General features: G+C 41.8%; 1 protein-coding gene across 1 annotated transcript in view; it reads right to left on the bottom strand.

Moving 5' to 3' along the window:
• Positions 1-972: 972 nt before the first annotated feature.
• Positions 973-20881, bottom strand: part of ABCB1 (ATP binding cassette subfamily B member 1) — a 65375-nt gene continuing 45466 nt past the window's right edge. The window contains exons 19-28 of the mRNA XM_060248442.1: positions 19812-19889; positions 16956-17039; positions 15277-15480; positions 13426-13526; positions 11260-11400; positions 9792-9948; positions 8643-8840; positions 5339-5545; positions 2459-2605; positions 973-2057 (exon numbers count right to left, since the gene is read on the bottom strand). Coding sequence (XP_060104425.1) covers positions 1851-2057; positions 2459-2605; positions 5339-5545; positions 8643-8840; positions 9792-9948; positions 11260-11400; positions 13426-13526; positions 15277-15480; positions 16956-17039; positions 19812-19889 — 1524 coding nt within the window. The 3' untranslated portion in view covers positions 973-1850. The remainder of the gene's footprint in view (positions 2058-2458; positions 2606-5338; positions 5546-8642; positions 8841-9791; positions 9949-11259; positions 11401-13425; positions 13527-15276; positions 15481-16955; positions 17040-19811; positions 19890-20881) is intronic.

Here is a 20881-nt window from a genome sequence, read left to right on the forward strand (position 1 = left end):
AAGCTGCTAAATTGTAAGTTATATGCAAACTTGCTACTCTTAGATTTGGTCCTGGACTCAGGAGAGGCCTGGGGTAGTTAGCTGGCTACCAAAGTAGTTTCTCTACACGAGTACACTCTATAGATTCATCCTACTTCCACAGTTGCATGAAGCATTTAATCTTCTAACCAGATCTTGCTTTCATATGTGTTCTGCAATATAACTTCACACCTTTATCCTGGCAAACTGGGCCTTCTGGTATCTCTTAACTCCCCCCCCCCCTTGCTACTATGCCTTTGGGTATAAATGTATGCCAATTAAAGTGCGAGTTCAGGCATCTGATAAAACCACCTCTGTGTAATGAAAGCGTATGCTGCAATAAATATGTAGAGTTATACATAGTTAATATCAGCAACTATAGTGGATATTTTCTCATCTTCCACCAGTGGCAGAATATTTAACCGTATAAAATAGTCTGAAGGAGGGGTGGGGCATTCGGTATAATCCTTGAACCAAATCTCAAAATTAATAGTGGTTAGTGTAGGAGCCATGTGTGAGTTTGCCAGTATGTAGAGGCTGACCTATATACCCCCATAGTTCTAGATTGGGGAGGATCAAGATCATTTTGTAAGCAAAGTATAATTTCATAAAGCATAAGAAACGCTGTTAGCACCAAGCTTGATGGATTCTCTTTCCCATGATCTTGTCTTACGTTACTATTGAATGTTATTGAAATTGCAGTCTTTTTTCTTCTGACATCACAGCTGACTTATGGCATCCCCCCTGGCGGGGTTTTTATAGGTAAGAGGCACGGAGAGCTGATTTGCCATTCACTGCCTACCTCTGCATTGCAACCCCTAGTACTCCTTGGTGATATCCCATCCAAATACTGACAAAGGCGGAACCTGCTTAGCTTCTGAGATCTGATTGGTTCACGCTAGGCTCAGTTTAGAAAAACATTTAACATTTGGAATGCGCTATTGTGCAACAGGCTTAGGAAACAAAAATAAAAATCATTTATTTACAAGTACATACATGTCTTTGGTTTGTACATAAAAACAAAGGAAAGCTAGTTAGGTCTGTCATCCTAAATACACTTCCACATAAGAAAGTTTCTGCTTTTAAATTAAAATTAGTGGAAATGATCACTAAATTCTGAGATTTTTTCAGGAAATTTGATGATGGACACTGATAAGCAAAACTTTCAAAAGCATCTTTACTGGGAATCCATAATACTGTAACACATAGATATCTATTTGTGAGTCCCATATACATATAAAGTCTCATTCAGTCAGAAGTGCAAGTCATTCAAAGATTGCCAAACTCTAAGCATGGTAATCTTATCTGCATTGGCTTTTGAGTCTCAAAGTTCAGTGTATTTAAGATAGTTGAGAGCAACTAACATTGTGGAGTATGGCTCAGTTCACAGTGTAACAACTGCTTATTTTAACTATGGATTAGTTTATGAAACCAGAATTTGGCTTTCAGACAATCATAAAAATTCTTACTTGCCTTGAAAAATGCTAGTTTCATTGCCTTCACTCTCGCCAGGCACTGCTGGAAACCAAGCCAGTATGTTCGTATTCCTACCTCTCACAAAATTGTAGTTAGGATTAATTGTAGTTCATAAACTAGCTTGAAGTCATGGGTTCCTGTACTGGTTTGATATCCCATAGTTAGAAGTGTTCTCTTAAATCATGGTTTTGTATCACATTTGACTGATAATTTTCATTTTTGAGAATCTTTAGTGGAATTCAGCCCATTATTAGTGCAAGTCCTTAATGGAGGGTGGAGCATAAGCAGTACCTTGTTATGTTCAGAGTCAGCAGTTACAAATTCATCTCTAGCAATATATATTTTTGTCATTTAATTTATGCATTGACTGTCCCTGCTTGAACAGTGACTAGTGAGTAATAGACTCCTTTCTCAGCCAGTAGTTTCTGATGTGTTCCTTGTTCTATGACTTTCCCATTTTGGATCACGGCTATACTGTCAGCATTCTGAACTGTAGATAACCGATGAGCTATAATAATGCAGGTACGACCTTGTCTGGCTTTATCCAGGGCCTCTTGGACTACCTATTGCAAACAAGACAATTAACATTAATGAAAAACTTTGTTCCACAGGACCTTTATTTGTCATTCTGAGGTTCCCCCCCCTCCACTACAGAGTGAGAAATCTCTATGTTCTATGGCTGCTTATTCTTACAAGTGTTCCGCAGTATTATTACATCCCTTTATAGTAGATACAAGCATTCAGAAACCAAATGATGAAACCAAGTCCTTCTTAGAAGCCGTTTTTACATGTATTGATATGATGTGATCATGCTAGATGCATAAAATGGAACCTAAGGAATCTGTCTATTGAGACACACCTCAAATTTCTCACTGCTATAAATGATTTCACAGACATAACAGAACCCTGAAAATGGGCATCCTATGCTTTTGATACTCCTTTAATGTAAACCCTGAAGAATTACCTTTTCACTTTCCGTATCAAGTGCAGAAGTTGCTTCATCTAGTAGAAGAATTTTTGGATAGCGGACTAGGGCTCGAGCAATAGCAATACGTTGTTTCTGGCCCCCAGAGAGTTGAGTCCCTTTGTCACCCACAGGAGTGTTATATTTCTGTGTGCAATAAATATTACTTTAATCAAACCTGAGATGTAACCATTTCATTTGATATATTTGACACATATGAAAAAAATCTAATTATATTAAAGAGTCTTTGATCAGTAACTCTGAAGTATGAACATTTTTTTTAAAAACAGACTTTTTAGTTCCTGATGCATTAACTGTTCAGGGAAAGATGTCATGTGAACTATAACTGCTATAGCAGCTATCTGTATTCTGCCAGCCACTTGGCAAAATGATAGCTTGCCAGTTAAAGGTGCCATGTCCAGTGAACTAGCTCCAAAATCAATACAACTCCCTCTGTGGTTCACAAAAAAAGAGACACCTGTCTAGCACAAAGTAAGGGATTTTTTTGCAAGAAAGTGTGGAAATTAAACACAAAACTTGATAACAGAGAGGCAAAATGTCACTAGCTGATGGAATGCATCCAAAGGAAGGAGCAAATCACATTTGCTTAGCATAGTTTGATTAAAAGCCGAAAGGAACAGTTTAATAGAGGAAAAACAATTCCTGGATGATGATTCCTCAGCACTGGTATAAAAATGGTGGTCAGTGAATATTATGGCTAAAATAACTAGCATTCTTTCAGATGATGGCATTCAACAAGAATCTTTACAGCTACTTGGTATTCAATTTTGGAGTTCTTAGCACAAGAAGAAACACCGAAAGAAATAGATGAACTTTGTTATGGTGCATGAACACTATATGGCATTTATGTTCATCTTTTTATGTGATTTATTTTTCTATTGCAATCTTTATATGCTTATTGTGCATTGTATAACTTCACTATTAAAATAAAAAAATGTTTCTGTGAGATGACTACTAAAAACTGCAGCATTATCTGGTATTCTGAAGTAATGACAAGTTTAGGCAAGTCCCATTGAACCCCTTATAGGCAGCAGCACTATGTGCTAACAGACTAGGTTTGTGCAGAATGTCAATACAAACTGCAAAACAACATCCTTTGAAATGATTTTGGTAATCCATGTCATTTCTTAATGAACTTGCCCAAGGAAAATAAAGGAATAAGATGCATCACTGTCCTGGAGTTATGTCTGAGGTAGCAAATGCTTCTCCAATGGCAGGGAAAATCAGACCAGCAAGTTAATTTAGGGTTTGTTTTTTAAAACCTTTCTCTTCAGCATTTCATACTGCTAAATTCCTCCATGCAATCAAGTACAGAGATACACAACTCTGTATACCAATCTGCATAAATAGCCAGCAGAACAAAATGGAAAAAACACCAGGTGATAATGACTGTTTATTGCACAAAGTCCCTATGTGTTTCAATGTGCAGGCTTTGTCAGGGGGAATCAAAACAGTTACCTAGTGCTGGAACTGTCTACAGCAATTAAATTCAATCATGAGGAGGAATTTAGCGGCACAAGCCAGCCGCTACAAGCTTCTTCTAACATTATGAAGCAGAAATGTGAATTATAATTGCAGCAATTAACAATTCCCATTGCTATAATGATTAAGTTGTTATCAGAAGCATACATTGTGAAGTACTTTTCTTTTGCAGCATTCATGGTATTTAGGTTTTTTTTTAAAAAAAAATAGTTCACCATTACTGTGATGCTCTGTTAGCAATCCTTTTGAATAACATTTTGTTTCATTTTTCACACCACACATACACTGCCTTTTTAGGAAAGGAGAGATCCCCTGTGCAAGCACCAGTCATTTCAGACTCTGAGGTGACATTGCCTTTTTAACACACACCTAATTAGACAATTGATTTTGTTTAAATTTACTTCCAAGGAATAGAACACAAAATCTTAAAGGCTAGATGACACAAAAAAGCAGTAACCTCTGGGTAGAGCATCTTTTCCTAATTTCCTTATTAGGATATCTTATTGTAAACCTGCAAAAATTAATAGCGAGTGTGCAGTTCATTGTAATGAAGGAATCAACGATGTAGTCACAAACAGACATAGGTACGAAGTTTGAAATTTAAGATGTTAAATATAAATATACCCCAACAGAGGTAAGGACTATTATACAGTATGTAACAGATGATACCTTCATGACTATAATGAAAGGGATGCTGGAGATAAATATTTTCTGTTTCATACATTCTGCTAAATATTGTTCTTGCTAATTATACTGTCTAAGTTTGGTGTAGTGGTTAAGTGTGCGGACTCTTATCTGGGAGAACCGGGTTTGATTCCCCACTCCTCCACTTGCACCTGCTAGCATGGCCTTGGGTCAGCCATAGCTCTGGCAGAGGTTGTCCTTGAAAGGGCAGCTCCTGGGAGAGCCCTCTCCAGCCCCACCCACCTCACAGGGTGTCTGTTGTGGGGGAGGAAGGTAAAGGAGATTGTGAGCCTCTCTGAGACTTCGGAGTGGAAGGCGGGATATAAATCCAATATCATCATCATCATCATCTCTATTATTCTGTTGGGGAGGGGGAGTTGGCATATTTTGTATTTGCATGTGCATGCGTGTGTGCATGCCTGGAAGTTATGGTGACTTCTGGCAACCCCTACTGGAGCATGGAGTATGTTCAGAGAAGTGGCTTGATACACCTTGCCCCTGCTTCCCAAGTCCTGGTATTCTCTGGAGATCTCCCTTCCAAGTACTTGTCAGGATCAGCCCGGGTTAGCTTCCAAGATCTGATGGATCAAGCTTGCTTGGGCTATCCAGGTAAAGGTGATTCTGTTTGTTTGCTTTTTTAAAAAAAACAACAAAGCATATTTATAGCAAAAGAGACATAAAGAAGCCACTTACGTCAGGCAGGGATTCAATGAAGGAATGTATGTTGGCCGCTTTAGCTACATCTATAATCTCGTCATGGGACACCACTCGGGTGTTATCACCATAGGCAATGTTCTCAGCTATGCTGCAGTCAAAAAGGACTGGTTCTTGGGAGACGATTCCAATCTGAGATCTCAGCCACTGAATATTTAACTGTTTTGCATTCTGCTTATCTAACAGCTAAGAAGAAGAAAGCTAGTTAACATTTCTGAAGTGCGAAGACATGAGCAAATTTAAAAAAAAAAATTCTATTCTGTACAGTGGCGATGGACAAGTCCTTTAGAACATTATTAGACATTTCCAGTGCTCCTTATCACATAACGCGATGGTGAAATATGTAGGGTCATGAAATGCTAGTGCAACCTGCAAGGCATTCTAAGCAGCATTACACTCTTATACTAAAGTCAGCACGCTTAGAGTGTAACTCTGCTTCAAATTGTGCTGAAAGTGACTAGGGCTAAGCCATGTGTTAAACTGGGAATCCCCATCTGAGAAGAGGGGGAAAACTCTGCCTGCCCCTCCACCACCGCTTCAACCATTTTAGGGAAATATGAGAGATGAAAGTTTGGGCTTTTGTCTCCAAAAAGCAACGGGATGTGTGTTTGTTATCCTGAGAATGAGAGGATAAAGCCCAGCACTTCATTTCCCAGCGCTACAACTCCAATGCACAACATTAAGCACACACTTCCATGTTAAGTTTCTTGAGCCAACATAATGGGTAGTTTGACTTTGTATCACATCTCAGTGCTCAATTCTTTAAGCAGCCCACTCATTCTCAAGGTCAGTTCCATTCTGGCACTATGGGGCAATAGATGAGCAACCTTCCAGGGCTGTAACATAAACAGCCAAGGTGGCATAACAGCCTAGTTTTTACTTAAATAATAAACTTGAATCTGGGCAACAGGTGTGGGCTCCCATACCGAATGCTCCTCCATAAAGAAGTATTCAATTCAGTAGTCCAGCCCAGACCCAAGTCCTCCACTTTAGTGGAAATCAGCAATGCATGTAAAGCATTTTGAATTTTCTAAAGCATTCTGTTCATTTAGGCCTGGGGTGTCAAACATGAGGCCCAGGGGTCAAATCAGGCCCTCGGAAGGCTTCTATCAGGCTTTCTTTGCCCAGTTCCTTGGCTCCCATGGGAGAGATATAAGGAAAGCACCATTAACATCAATGAGTGCTAATGTTTGAAGCATGTTTTAAGGAGTTTTTTAAAAAAACCAAATTAACTGCGTTTGTCTGTGTCCTTTATAAAGTTTATATCTCTGCTACCTAATCTTAAATAGGTATACACATAGCCTGGCCGGACATGGCCCAGCCCAACAAGATCGTCTTTATGTCAGATTTGGCCCTCATAACAAATGAGTTCGACACCCCTGGTTTAGGCCATTTTTATACTGGAAAAGATGCTCAAGGTGGCTCCCCAGGGCTCCAAACCAATTTCATGTCAGACCATGTAGGCTTCTACAGAAAGGCTTCACCCATTAGGTCTAGAAAAGTTCATATGAGACAAAGCAATCCTTCAGATACTTGAGACTCAAACCATTTCATGCTTTAAAGTTTACAAGTCTGAACTAACACCTTGCATTGGACTCAAGTAGCAAACTGGAAGCAAAAGCAACTGAAAGAGTAGTGGTTATATATGATCTACCAGGCCAGTCATGACCTTGGATGCTGTTTTTTACTCCAGCTCACACTTCTAGAGCTTACTACAGCAGTCAACTCTGAATGTTAATAAGCCATTTGCATTAATGGCCAAGCCAATTTTGTGTGAAATGGTTACAGTAGTCACCCCTGTGTAATTTCCACCACTTCATGGACACAGAGGCATCCAAGACTTACCCCTCCCCCCCCCCCCAATATCTGCTTTAGTGGGGGAGTGTAACCATGCTGAAAACAGGCTGTATACCCATTCCTTTATCATTGTCCAAATATTATATTAACTCAAAACTGGTATTAATCCAGGAAGCCTACAGCAGGCCTTACACATTCCAAACATGGATTTATTCAATTAATTTAATGAACATTCTGCAATTTAAAACTGCATTTCTTTGACTGGATTGTAAAAAACTGAACATTTATATTTGGCTGCCAATTCCTGATTGGTCAAGCCTTTGAGATTTGGGGTTGGAACCTGGGGAGGTGAAGGACCTCAGCAGGGCATAATGCCATAGAGTTTATCTTCCAGAGCAGCCATTTTCTCCAGGAGAACTACTCTCTGTTGTTGGAGAGCAGTTGTAATGGTGGAAGATCAGCTGTAACTGTGGAAGATTTCCAAGCCCCTCCAGGAGACTAGCAACCCTATGACCTTAACCATAATATCAGGAAAGAATTCTTAAGTGTATTCTGTTCTTTGGAATGCTTCAGTTCTGGTCATTCACTGCTATCAATAATGACTGAAAATAAAATTGAATAATTCTAAAATTAAACATTAAGTGAAAGATAATAACAAAGAAATGTTTTATTACTAAATTTTGTTTGCTTGTTCCCATATTTTAGTATTGACAGTCTGACTGATTTCGCACTCACCTTACGCTGCTCCCAAGTTCATCTTCTCACTGCGGCATCCTTCCGATTTCCCACTATCTGTGCTGGGGCTGCAGCAAGCATTGGCATTTTCGCGCAGCAAACAGAAACTGGTTTTTGGCAGTTTCCGTTTGTTGCGCCTTTCTGAGAAGACGAACATGAGAGCGGTGCAAGGTGAATGTGAAATCAGTCTCACTTTAGAGAAGGGGTGGCCAAACTTGCTTAATGTAAGAGTCACACAGAATAAATGTTAGATGTCTGAGAGCCACAAGACATGAATGTCAGATATTTGAGGGAGGGAGGGAAGGAAGGAAAGTAAGAAAAATAGATTGGGGAGGAGGAAGGGGAAAGAAAGCAACTTTAACTTCAAATGCATTTTCCAAGATGCTGGCTGGCTTGGCAAAGTCATTTAGAGAGAGAAATGCCTTATCCAAGTTGGTAGATCAGGTGTGGGGGGGGCGGGCTTTGAAAGAGGCACATGTGGCTCCCGAGCCACACTTTGGCCACCCTGCTCTAGAGCAAGGATGCTTCAAGCACTGTGACAAAGGGTTGGATGAATCCTGTGGGGAGATTTCTATTTCTCATTTTTGCTGATTCCCCTCTCCCACTGCAGTACTCTGACACCACCACCCCAATGCTGTTCCTAGGTATCCCCTGTCCCCACAGAACATCTTCAGTAACTATTTTCACTGGGAGAACTACTGCAGAAATGTACAAGGTTCCATTACTCTTGTTAAACACAATACAGACATACCACTTCTCCACTGAAAGGATCATAGAATCTTTCCAGCAACTGGACCACGGTGCTCTTCCCACAGCCGCTGCTTCCCACAAGAGCCAGTGTCTGTCCCTTTTCTATTGCAACACTCAGTCCTTGGAGCACTGAGACATCTGGCCGGGATGGATAATTGAAGGCCACGTCTCTGAGGGCAGTATCACTCCTAAAGCCTTCCTAGAATTAAAGCAACAGCCATGCATGATGTTAGAAAGTGATCAAGCAACAGTAAACATGAAGTGCGTGTTCACCATTAAAATTCAGGATTGGGTAACTCTGAATGATATTGATATGCTTGGAATTTGCAGCTTTTCTTGGTTAAAGTACACAGTGCCATTATAATTACGCATTTGTAAGACCGTAAGAACTAGAAATCTGCCAGTGGAAACTGAGGGCTGGTCCCAGTGGAATCTTCTCCCACAGACACAAGTCTGAACTGCTTTCCCTCTTTTCCTAGGCGCGGCATCTGGATGGCACATCCTTGCCATCAGGGCTTTTTTTCTGGAAAAGGTGCTGAAACTCTCAAGAGAGAAATGAAGGAGAAACACACGGGTGCCCCTAATGAACTTATAAACATTTTTTGATAATTTTGTTTTCACAAAGAGGTCCTGGAACTCTGTTCCACCATGTTCCCCCAGAAAAAAAGCCCTATTTGCCATTAAGCCAGAGGCAAGAGAAGCTGAACAAACTAGGCACTTATTTCTTCAGACTCGGAGGCTTGCGAATTGCATATTCTGGCACTGCAGGTACCACCACTCATGTTCTGGATGGTCTAGGATTTGGATGGCACAGGCAGACTGTATAGATTGCATCTTTCTCCAGATTAGCCCCTTCATATCAAAGCATGCGTATCCCATTAAGGACAAAGTCTTAAACAGGACCAGAGATAAACTGCAAACTAAGATTCAAGTCCTCACTCAGTGGTGAACGTCCTTGGGCATCACTGGACCTGTCATTCTTGCTCAGCCTAACCTACCTCTCAGGGCTGTCGTTTATGAACAAAATGGAGGAAGAGAGAACAATATCCACTGCCCAGAGGTTGTTGGAGGAAAGGGGGCCTTAGAGCAACTCCAACAAGTGTTGGAATCTTTTGCTAGGTTAGGAAAAAACACCCCGTCATCAACTTACAGGCTTCAGTCCTTCCTCACTGTAACTGTCAATTTCAGGTACTCTTTCAAACAACTTGAACATGTGAGCTGCTGACACTTTGGCTTTGGCATAATCTGGTGTAAATGAAGAAGTCTGTCCCAGTGCCATAGCACCAAAGACAATGCAGGAGAATACCCTGAAAATGCAAACAAAAATGAACAAGGTATCTAGCCTGCTGAAAGCAGGATATTTAGACACTCTGCTGTCACTGAATTGATACATGACTTGCAAACCCTATGCAACTCCCCCTAATCCTCAGTGGTGTGAATCCCAGTGCATGATACTAGTTCTTGCACCGGCATGTGACAAGCTGCAGAATCATGATGACAGTTAAGTATGGACCACTTCAAAAGATCTACTACTTCAAAAGGCTACGTGGAGTGAGGAAGCAATGTTGCACCTTCCTGCCCCAACCTGCTGAATGCATCTGTCCTGCTTCTGGGCCCCCAGATGTCCCTGAATTACAGGGATATTTGTATAGGGCCTACACATGCAGAACCCAGTGCATATGGATCCAGACTGCGTGGTTGATTCCTGGATTGTATGTGGGATACTGATTGTTCATTTTGATCTGATACATATTGGGAGCTTAAGTGTGCCAGGTGTATGCTGTTTGGATGGCTACTGAGTCAAGAAGTGGGACAATTGCACTTTGCACAGGAAGACAAGGACTCACCCTGACATAGAATCACAGAGTTGGAAGGGACCTCTAAGATCATCTAGTCCAACTCCCTGACCAATGCAGGAAACTCACAAATACCTCCCCCTAAATTCACAGGATCTTCATTGCTATCAGATGGCCATCCAGTTTCTGTTTAAAAACCTCCAAGGAAGGAGAGCCCACCACCTCCCGAGGAAGCCTGTTCCACTGAGGAATCGCTCTAACTGTCAGGAAGTTCTTCCTAATGTTGAGCTGGAAACGCTTTTGATTTAATTTCAACTCATTGGTTCTGGTCCTACCTTCTGGGGCCACAGAAAACAATTCCACACCATCCTCTATATGACAGCCCTTCAAGTACTTGAGGATGGTGATCATATCATCTCTCAGCCACCTCCTCTCCAGGCTAAACATCCCCAACTCCTTCAACCTTTCCTCATAGGACGGTCTCCAGGCCCCTCACCATCTTCGTTGCCCTCCTCTGGACCCATTCCAGTTTGTCCATATCCTTCTTTAAATGTGGTGCCCAAAACTGAACACAATACTCCAGGTGAGGTCTTACCAGAGCAGAGTGAAGCGATACCATCACATTACGTGATCTGGACACTATACTTCTGTTGACACAGTCAAAAATTGCATTTGCCTCAGGTAACTTCCATCCAAAAGAAAACCATCCAAACTAGTGCCTTAATAAACTGATAAGACAACTTCAGGTGGCTCTGGTGGTGGGTGGACTCTCCTATTTACTATTACTGAATGGATTTTTTTAAAGGCAACAGAGATACTTACAAGAAAACAGATTTAAAATCCATGTAGTTATTTCCCACAAGGAAGGCACCAAATCGAAAACACCCTGCATAGGTAAAGTACATCATTGCTTGGGAAAGAGCATATGTCAACCCATGAATATGTGCTTTCTTCACGGAATTTCTGAAACAAAAAAAATCAAGAGTTTTGTTCATATGTTTATACTTATACACAGAATTATTGTATTAAGTAACATTGTGGTTCCCCAGTGATAACCTTGCATCCCCACAGATCATATCACTGGTATTGCTGACAGGGTGGACAGATACATCAGGTTCCTATAAATCAACTGAGGGGACCCACATACTCCCTTGAGATTTTGGCTCTTTGAAAACAAAGTTTTCTCACAGTTGTTCCTCTCAGTTAAAAGGTACAGTTGGAGTAGCAGGTATGGAGGCTTTGGGTTTGCTGCTATGAGGTAAGTCTTGTGATGAGCAAGGACACTGAGAACACTGAGGCAGAAGTTGCAATAAAAAAAAATGTATTTACATCCGGATTATTTTTGAAGAACAGTTCAACAGCACATGTCTCCAGCCAGTCACAGGAGAAGCATGGCTGGGGCACTTAAAGTTAACCAGCTTATGGCTTTAGTTTGTGATTTAAATGCCCTATAATGTTCGCCAATACAACCATTGTTTCATTGCCTAGCCACCATGTCGGATCCTTTTACATACACACAAAGTTATCCATACCAGCCTGGACTCTATGGCACAGAGCAGTTCCCAAGAGACAAACTTAATGGCACTAGCTCTACTCATCACAAGAGACAGGCCTCATAACTGGCTACTCTATCCTCTCCACCACACTACTAGGTAGGGGTCATTTTGTAGAAAAATAGGTGGTGGAGCTCATTAGCATAACTTATTAGCATATGTCACACACACCCAAGCCAAAAGCAACCTGATGCAAGAAAGGAGAGCCCCAGGTGAGCAAGGCCGGCTTGGGATGGCTAGAGATCCAGCCAGCTCAAGCAGGTCTCACTCTCCTGATCTCCTGCCCGCTCTCCTAATCTAGGGATTGTTATGCAGCTGCACCTACTATTCAATGGACAAAATAGGTGGGGAGGAAGAGGGGGAATCATCAGAAAGGTTCAGGAACTGTGCTCCTATGAGTTCCTGCTGAATCTGAGTCCTGCTACTAGGCAAAACTACTCTTTAAACTCTATGCTTTTGCTAAGGCAGACCCAAATTGCTGTGCTTCCCTTTAGCATTTCATGCCCAGTCTGAAAGGTGATTGGATATTGGACCTGCATGCCCATAGGCTCAGATGAGAAAAGGTTGGTTGGCTGTTTTACCCTCTAGGGGCAGGACAACCTCCTGTCTAGCACAACAAGCAAATTTATGTCACATAAATACATAGGTAAAGTATCCTAGACATTATGGAGCAGGAACATGGAATTAAAAGGATGGTTACCTTTCGTTGGTGACAATCAGGAGTTTAAGGTAAGATCATGTATTTCCAGCCCAGTTCTGCTGACTGGGTCAGATTCAGGACTAAATTAGATACATACAACATTCTGATTATTTCTTCAAAAATTACTTTAAATGGTAAAGGAAAAAGCAATACTGGAGCTGGGTTTTTTTTAATTGTGAAGACTATTTCTGAAGTCCTCAGCTAGATTTCACAAGACTAGTGCTCAGAAAAAAGGCTAATCATTTGAAGGCAAGCCACAAGCATCAAAATTTGACTCTTAGGTCACAGCTTTCCACCGGCAACCCCAATGGATTTGTTGCTGGGAGTTCCACAGACAGTGCTCCCAAGCAATTGTTCTTTTTCAGTGGTACTCACAGGGAATCCCAATTTGGACCAAAACCGTGGTGTAGAAGGAAGAAGGGAGGGTTCAGACTTCCTCTCCTCACATTATTTTCCTTACCTGAAAAAGCCCACAGAGCTGCCCATTGGCCAGACAGACACTGTATGCAAGACTCATATGCGTGCTCCAGTGGGGCAGACACCAACTATGTGGGGCCATTTCAGGTTTGTAAAATAGCCCGAGAAGACAAGCTTTAAAAGCACTCTTCCTCCATACTGCAAACCAAAGCCAAACTGAGTTCCTCTTGGCATGATAAGAAGAACTACTTTGGCCACTATGCTTGGAACTCCCAGTGTCAAGCCTGTTTTGGCCAGAGTCAGGTCAGCCTCTCTTACCTGTATGGCCCATGCAAATTCTCTCTATACATTTGTTCAAATTTTCTCTCCTGAGTGAGGGAAACAACAGTGCGTATATTCCCTATTACTTCAGTTGCAATCTGTAAAAAGAAGGAATGCACAACAAGAACTTACTAGGGCCCCAATTACAATTTGTACCTGGCAATCTGGACCAGGGGAGTCACTTATAAATAGCAATTAATTGGCTTTCACAGTCTAGCACTCCTCTGACTATAAACTGAACTAAATGCTGGCACCAAAACACAAGAGTTGTCAGGCACAGCTTGGCAGTCACACAGCACCAGTTAGTAGCCCTATACTTCTAAAATGGCCCTGATGGGTTGTAAAAGCACCAGCTCCATGTCACTGCAGGGAGGGAGCAAGACACGCAGGAAGGAAAATGCAAGCTTCTCATGTCGTCGCCACCCCCTTTCAAAGGATTGTCAACCTTCAGTTAGTGGCCAGAGATCTCCTGGGATTACAAGTGATTTCCAAGTGACAGAGCTCACCTGGAGAAAAGGCTGCTTTGGAAGGTGGACTCTATGGCATGGAGCAGGAGCATAACCCCACCCCAATGAATTCCCTCCCCTCCCCCAAACCCAACCTCCTCAAGCTCCAAATCTTTAGGTATTTCCCAACCCAGAGCCAGCAACCTTGCCCTTCCATGACGTGCCCGTTGTTCTCAGGCTCATTATAGTTAGAGAGCAGAAGATAGTAATGCAAGAACTGGCTAGATCCTCTTTTTTAACATTATATTGGATGTATTCAGACATCATGACTAATCCCTCTTTGTTCAGAGTGGGCGCATAAATGAAGCTCCTCATGCTGGCTCACTCTCCTCCCCTTCATATTCAGAGCATAACTAAAAATGCCCTGATTTGGAAAGACTTCACATTCCACTGGCCACAATGTTCAAATCTGGACAAACTGGAATTTGCTACATGTCCCAAAATGGGAGATCTAAATTACAGTTTTAACCCAGTTTGTGGGGAAGAAACAGACTCCAATTTACCCAAGAATGGGCACTCAGGAGTAATGGCAAATTGGAGTTTGACTGGAGGCTTCCCAGACCAAAAATCTTTCAATCATGCTATGACAGTAGAAGGAGAAAGTGCAAGTGGGATATCAAGCTGTCAATGCTCATAATGATTAAAAGAACAATTATTGCAAATTCCAGAACACTGCAATTGTCAGCTCAGGAGCTGTTGCAGTGTGGATCCTCCCCTCTACTGAGCTACGAAGTGTCTTCTGTCACAGAGAAACAGTTCCAGAGACTTGGACAATGCTGTTCTGGGCTGGTTTGGGCTCAGAGGTGCCAGAGTTCCTGGGCACTTTGAGGAGAAGTCACTGCCAGAGTAACAGGAAGAAGAAGATATTGGATTTATATCCCGCCCTCCACTCCGAAGAGTCTCAGAGTGGCTCACAATCTCCTCTACCTTCCTTCCCCACAACAGACACCCTGTGAGGTGGGTGGGGCTGGAGAGGGCTCTCAAAGCAGCTGCCCTTTCAAGGACAACCTCTGTCAGAGCTATGGCTGACCCAAGGCCATGCTAGCAGGTGCAAGTGGAGGAGTGGGGAATCAAACCCGGTTCTCCCAGGTAAGAGTCCGCACACTTAACCACTACACCAAACTGGCTCTCCGGACCACAGGGGAGGGGGCGGGGTCTTAGTGGCAGCATATAGTTGTCAATGAAAGAGCTGAAAGATAGATTTGTTTTGGTAGAATTGATTATCGGGAAGAAGAATCTGAAAGGATTTATCTTTACCCATGGGAAGCAATCTGGATCACAGTCACAAGCAAGAATGACTGAGGGAACAGGAGAGGATATCTTCAGTGCACCAGATACTTACTTTTCCTGCACCTTCAAGTTCCTTCTTATCTTTCTTTGCATGACCAGACAACGTTCTCATTTCAATAACCCCTGATACAGCAATGATTGGCACAATAGCCAAGATCAGAAGTGTCAGCTGCCAGCCATATACCAGAGAGATAATAATTCCTGTTCCCAGGTTAGCAATGTTTTGAGTAATCAAACCCAACCTGGCGCCTGTAGCCTGAGGAAGGGGGAAACAAATGAAATATGTTACTACTGCCGCAAATGCTGGGAGAACACTCTTCATTAGGTGGGTAGTTTGTCAACAGTCCAGGACAGTACTTGAAGTATGGTGGGATGAAGTAGAATGTCAGCTTTCTGTGGTATCGTGCTTATGCGATATCTCAGGTCTCAACAAGACTAGCTGTAAACAGGTTCTGCAGAGCTTGGAAGCTTACAGGAAAACACTGTCTCTGGGCAAGGCTAGATGGAAATAGCCTGCATCCCATTCCATCTAGGCTTGCCCAAGCCAAAGCTGTTTATGGAGATGGGGCTGGAAACACACTGCAGAAGCAGGCACCTGGCAAGACAGTTGGCTTTTCTTTCAATAACTGAGGCCCCCTCAAATGTGTCTTCCCAACTGCCTGCCTTCACAGTACCTGCCTGCCTCTGTCTTTGTCCCACTGCCGTCACTTCATTCCTTGCTGCTGCTTTGCTTTCTCTTTTTTGGCAGCTGCTGCTACCTACCATTTTCAATCATTTTTAAAATGGTGGCCAAGTTATTTCTTTTAAAATTTCCTCAGCTTTTTGTTTCCTTTTTGGATTTTTCAGCAAACCTAGATAGTACCTCAGATTTGTAGAATACTCCTCTTGTCCATACATATACCCCATATATGGATTATTTTTGCAGATTTTTCAGTCCATATTCTGGAGTCATGTTAAAAATCTAGGTACACAGATATTGCAGAGACATAATGAGTTTCTAGCAGACTTCCTCATCCAGAAGAAAACCACCCCCAAAGGGTTGTCCCTGAAATTACTTGAGAATGCAAGAAAGTCAAGCCATATCAATGTTCTTAGATCAAGAAAACAAATTATTTTGCTAGAAGCTGTTTTGTCTAGATGATACTTAATATTTCAGAAGTATGATGAAGAATGCTGAAAAACTAGAAGTCAAATTCCCAAGGCTGGAACTGCACATTATATTTAGCTCTATCATTATTTAAAAATATTTTAATTCTTTTTCAAATGCAGCAATACTGAGAAGGAAAATGGCATGGGAAGAAACGGGGTTTTGACTTTTTCCCCACTGAGGAACATCAACACTGACATGCTTTTATCCCACTGGGGAAAAGAGGTACCCATAACAGCTAGAAGCTGTTTTGTCTAGATGATACTTAATATTTCAGAAGTATGATGAAGAATGCTGAAAAACTAGAAGTCAAATTCCCAAGGCTGGAACTGCACATTATATTTAGCTCTATCATTATTTAAAAATATTTTAATTCTTTTTCAAATGCAGCAATACTAAGAAGGAAAATGGCATGGGAAGAAACGGGGTTTTGACTTTTCCCCCACTGAGGAACATCAACACTGACATGCTTTTATCCCACTGGGGAAAAGAGGTACCCATAATTTTTTTTGTATCTTTTGTATGGATGAGAATCCACACCATAACTCTAATTGCAAAGCTCCACGAGAATTTATATCACTTACATGTTGAACCTGGGAAGCGTCATTAGCAAGTCTTGTAGTCAATGCCCCGGTGTTGTTTTTAGGGTCATCAAACCAACCAATGTCCTAGAATACACAAGTATTTTGCGATATAGAAAATAACTTTAGTCAAGGAAAAGGACTTACAAGAAACTTACAAGAAAAGGAATAACCACTGTAACAAAATGTATCCAACTAAGAAGTTCCTCTGATGAAGCTTAATTCTCATCAATATTACAAATTCTGCCAATTCCTCTTGGTGAGTGCTGACCCCCACACTGCTCCCTGTGCTGTTCCTCAGTGTCTGTGAATGTGTATGTTCCTCTGTGAACATTTCAGGGAGCTGCAAGAGTGGAAATGGGAAAGTACTTCTCCATGAAGTTCCTGGATGATTGGGTATGTGCCAACGTTTTTGTTGAGCACGGATTTTATGGTTTTAAAGTCTCAAGAAAGGGCATCCATGTTATTTGTCTAGCAATTGTAGAAGTGTTTTCTTTTATGTTACAGTTCAGTCAACAGAATTCGCCCGCATCAAAGCAGGTAGCAAACCAGGCCCACTGTGCTTTTGTGAGTTCTGAATCCCCCAAAGTTGCTAAACATGTAGGCTGAAAATAATAATAGTTTAGGCACACAAATGGGTCCCTTTTAAATAACATCTCCACAGAGCTTTTTTGTAGCAAGAACTCCTTTGCATATTCTGCTTTGCATATCCTGAGCCTGCTTCGGTGGGGAGGGTGGGATATAAATCAAATAAAATAAATAAATAAATATTAGGCCATACACCCCTGATGTAGCCAATCCTCCAAGAGCTTACAGGGCTCTTAGTACAGGGCCTACTATAAGCTCCAGGAGAATTGGCTACATCAGGAGGGTGTGGCCTAATATGCAAAGGACTTCCTGCAACAGAAAAAGCCCTGGATATCCATACTACATTTACAATTCCCCCTCAGTTTCCTAAATTATTTACCATGTAGCATGATAGGGCGAGGAAGAGATGCTAGATGAGAAAAAAAGCTCTTCTAGATACAAGAAACAAGGCTGCAGCATTTTGCTTATTACATGGTTCTCAGGATCTACAAGTGGTATATAATGCTGCAATCTACTTTTGCCATAGGAAGAGATGGGTAAAAACAGGGGAAAAAATAAACCTCTTTTTAATCAATCATCAATATATGTAATTCTCAGCATGGTTCCACCTTAAATCTGGAGGCTGAAGCTATGAACAAGCAAGACAGATTTTTTTTTTATAAACTTGAGAAAAAAATACAGGATTGTAGAAAAATTGGGGAGGGACGGTGGCTCAGTGGTAGAGCATCTGCTTGGTAAGCAGAAGGTCCCAGGTTCAATCCCTGGCATCTCCAACTAAAAAGAGTCCAGGCAAATAGGCGTGAAAAACCTCAGCTTGAGACCCTGGAGAGCCGCTGCCAGTCTGAGCAGACAATACTGACTTTGATGGACCGAGGGTCTGATTCAGTATAAGGCAGCTTCATATGTTCAACCTTAAAGAGGAGGTGATTAACCCCCCGCCTCAAATAATAAAAGCAGCTCCTGTAGTTTTAAGAAACAAGTGCTAGGCCACTGTAGCAGTATTGCCAGGGCTCAAGCCTTGGTTTCTGTAAGTAAAAGACAGAGGGAGCGGGAAAGGCCTTTTCCAAGGCTGTTTTTGGCATCTGAGAGAGGATTCATTGTGGCCAGGCCAGGGAGCAACCACTGGGCAACTTGCTACCATGTGGCTTGTATGACTTACCTAGGTCCAGCTATTTGTTACAGCAGCTATGCCATGAAAGCCAGTGCAGTGTTGTGGTTATTTTAAAGTAGGATCTCAAAGACCCAGGTTCAAATCCCCACTCTGCCATGGAGGCTCACTTGGTGACTCTGGGCCAGTAACAAAGTCTAAGCCAAACCTACCACACAGGTTTGTTGTAAGGATAAAATGGAGGACTTTAAGCTATCAAATTGTTATTATGGGCTCTTACTTGGGTCCTACAATGTAGGTTCTCATTAGGACTTTCTACAATGTATTTCAAGGTTGTTTTGAATGATTGAAACGCACTGGTTGATGACTGTAATAAACCTGAACTTGAACTTTTAAAAAATGGAAGAGAGGGAAGCAATGCAAGCTGCTTTGGCTCCCAACTGGGGATACGTAAATAAATAACAAATATAGCTGAAGATGGGAGGCGGACAAAAAGTAGGTTTGGAAGGAAAGAAGAAAATGGGGGAAGTTAAGCATATGGAGGCTGCCAGGAAAGAGAAAGAGAAAATAATGTGGGGAAGAGGATATAAGGGGAGAGCGAGGTGTCCCCTACAAGTTCTTGCAGGTTCTCCAATACGCAACTGGGCCCAGTCCATCTGGAACCACACAACCTGGCCCAGGCTGGAAGCCAGCACCATGCAGCTCAGCCAGACTTTTCCCAGGGAAAGGTTGCTGTGGGAGGGAAGGAGGGAAAGCAGTCAAGGTGACAGAAAAGGGTCGGCTAGTTTGTGGGTGGGAAGGACAGAAGGAAGCAGGGAAAGGTAAGAATATGAGGGGAAGAAGGAAAGAAAAAATAGTGTGACATAGGATGCAGGGTTAAGTGAGGTGGCTACTGGAAGTTCTTGTGGGTTCCTTACCATGCAACTGGGCTCAGAGGCTGGCACTGTGCTACTGTGTCACAGTTTCTCCAGGTAAAGACTGCTAGCGGGAGGGAAGGAAGAAAAGCTGAAGAGGGCATGGGTGGCAGATAAAAATAGACTGGCTAGTGGAGGGAAAGGAGAGAAAGAAGCAAAAAAGGGAAGAAGCATGAGGGCTTTCATGGAAGAGCAAGAGGGGGTAATTGAGATGCCCCCCACAAGTCCCCAAAGGACCCCTGCTTGTACCTGTCTAAGCATTGCTTTGAATCCCATGTAGCGGATCTTCAATGTAAGGATCTCTCCAGCCCTGCCAAATGTAAAACCCTGAAAGAGAAGATTTTCTGCATAACTGATTGCAGAAGGTTTGAAAGCAAAGGCGGGTACAAAATGGCTGAACATCACCCTCACTTTCTTGTGACACCATCTGAGAACTGAACAAGGTACTGGAGCCTGGATACAAGACTCTGTGCTTACTTCCCTTCACTTTCTGGCTACCCTCCCCACCTATCTAGAACTGGTGTCCTGAAGTGAATGCAAGTGGGCAGAACCACCACTCTACAAAATTGCCCAAAAGACTAGGTAATACATGGTTCTTCAATCACAGAAGGAGGAAATTACAAAATTGTACCACAAGGGCAAAAGAATGCAAAATAACAAATTGTACCAATACGGCAGCCAAGCAAAACATTTTCAGCAATAAAACAACTATTTTCTTACACCAATTTTCTATTTTGCCATATTGCGCAAGAACATATTTCTAATAATACATTTAATCTCAACCTCAATTCAATACTAGCTTCCATATCTGAAAATAGGGGTGTTATTTTGGGTTCAGAAAATGAGAGATCTAAGAAAAAAATCTGCAAAAAGAGTTCTTCTGCCTGTTCTCGATATATCGTCAAATTGCCAACATCAATGATTCAAGACCCAAAGCTTTCAGTATTTGCCTTCATACAATAAATTTGATAGCAAAGGTAAGTAAATAAAGATGTTATTGTCATGCTGAATATACCTGAACTAAAACTGAATGCTTATACTTTGCCTAATATGTCCCACACATATTTTAACAACAAAGCAAGATTCTCCATGGTCTCTACTTGACACATGCCAATTTATAACTTACTGCACCAAACACCTGATGAAAATAAAAGGTGTCTAATATTATTCAGGTATGTAAGTGTAGCAAGTATCTATGTAAGGTTGAATGCCAATGTGCTGTTAGAGTGGGGTAATGACACAGCCTCATGGAGTAGCACTTCTCATAGCTATGGAGCCTTATTCAAAATTACTCTAAAATTGTTTATATTAAAAGTGTT

Source organism: Heteronotia binoei, chromosome 10 (assembly GCF_032191835.1).
Source record: "Heteronotia binoei isolate CCM8104 ecotype False Entrance Well chromosome 10, APGP_CSIRO_Hbin_v1, whole genome shotgun sequence".
NCBI classification, from domain to species: domain Eukaryota; kingdom Metazoa; phylum Chordata; class Lepidosauria; order Squamata; family Gekkonidae; genus Heteronotia; species Heteronotia binoei.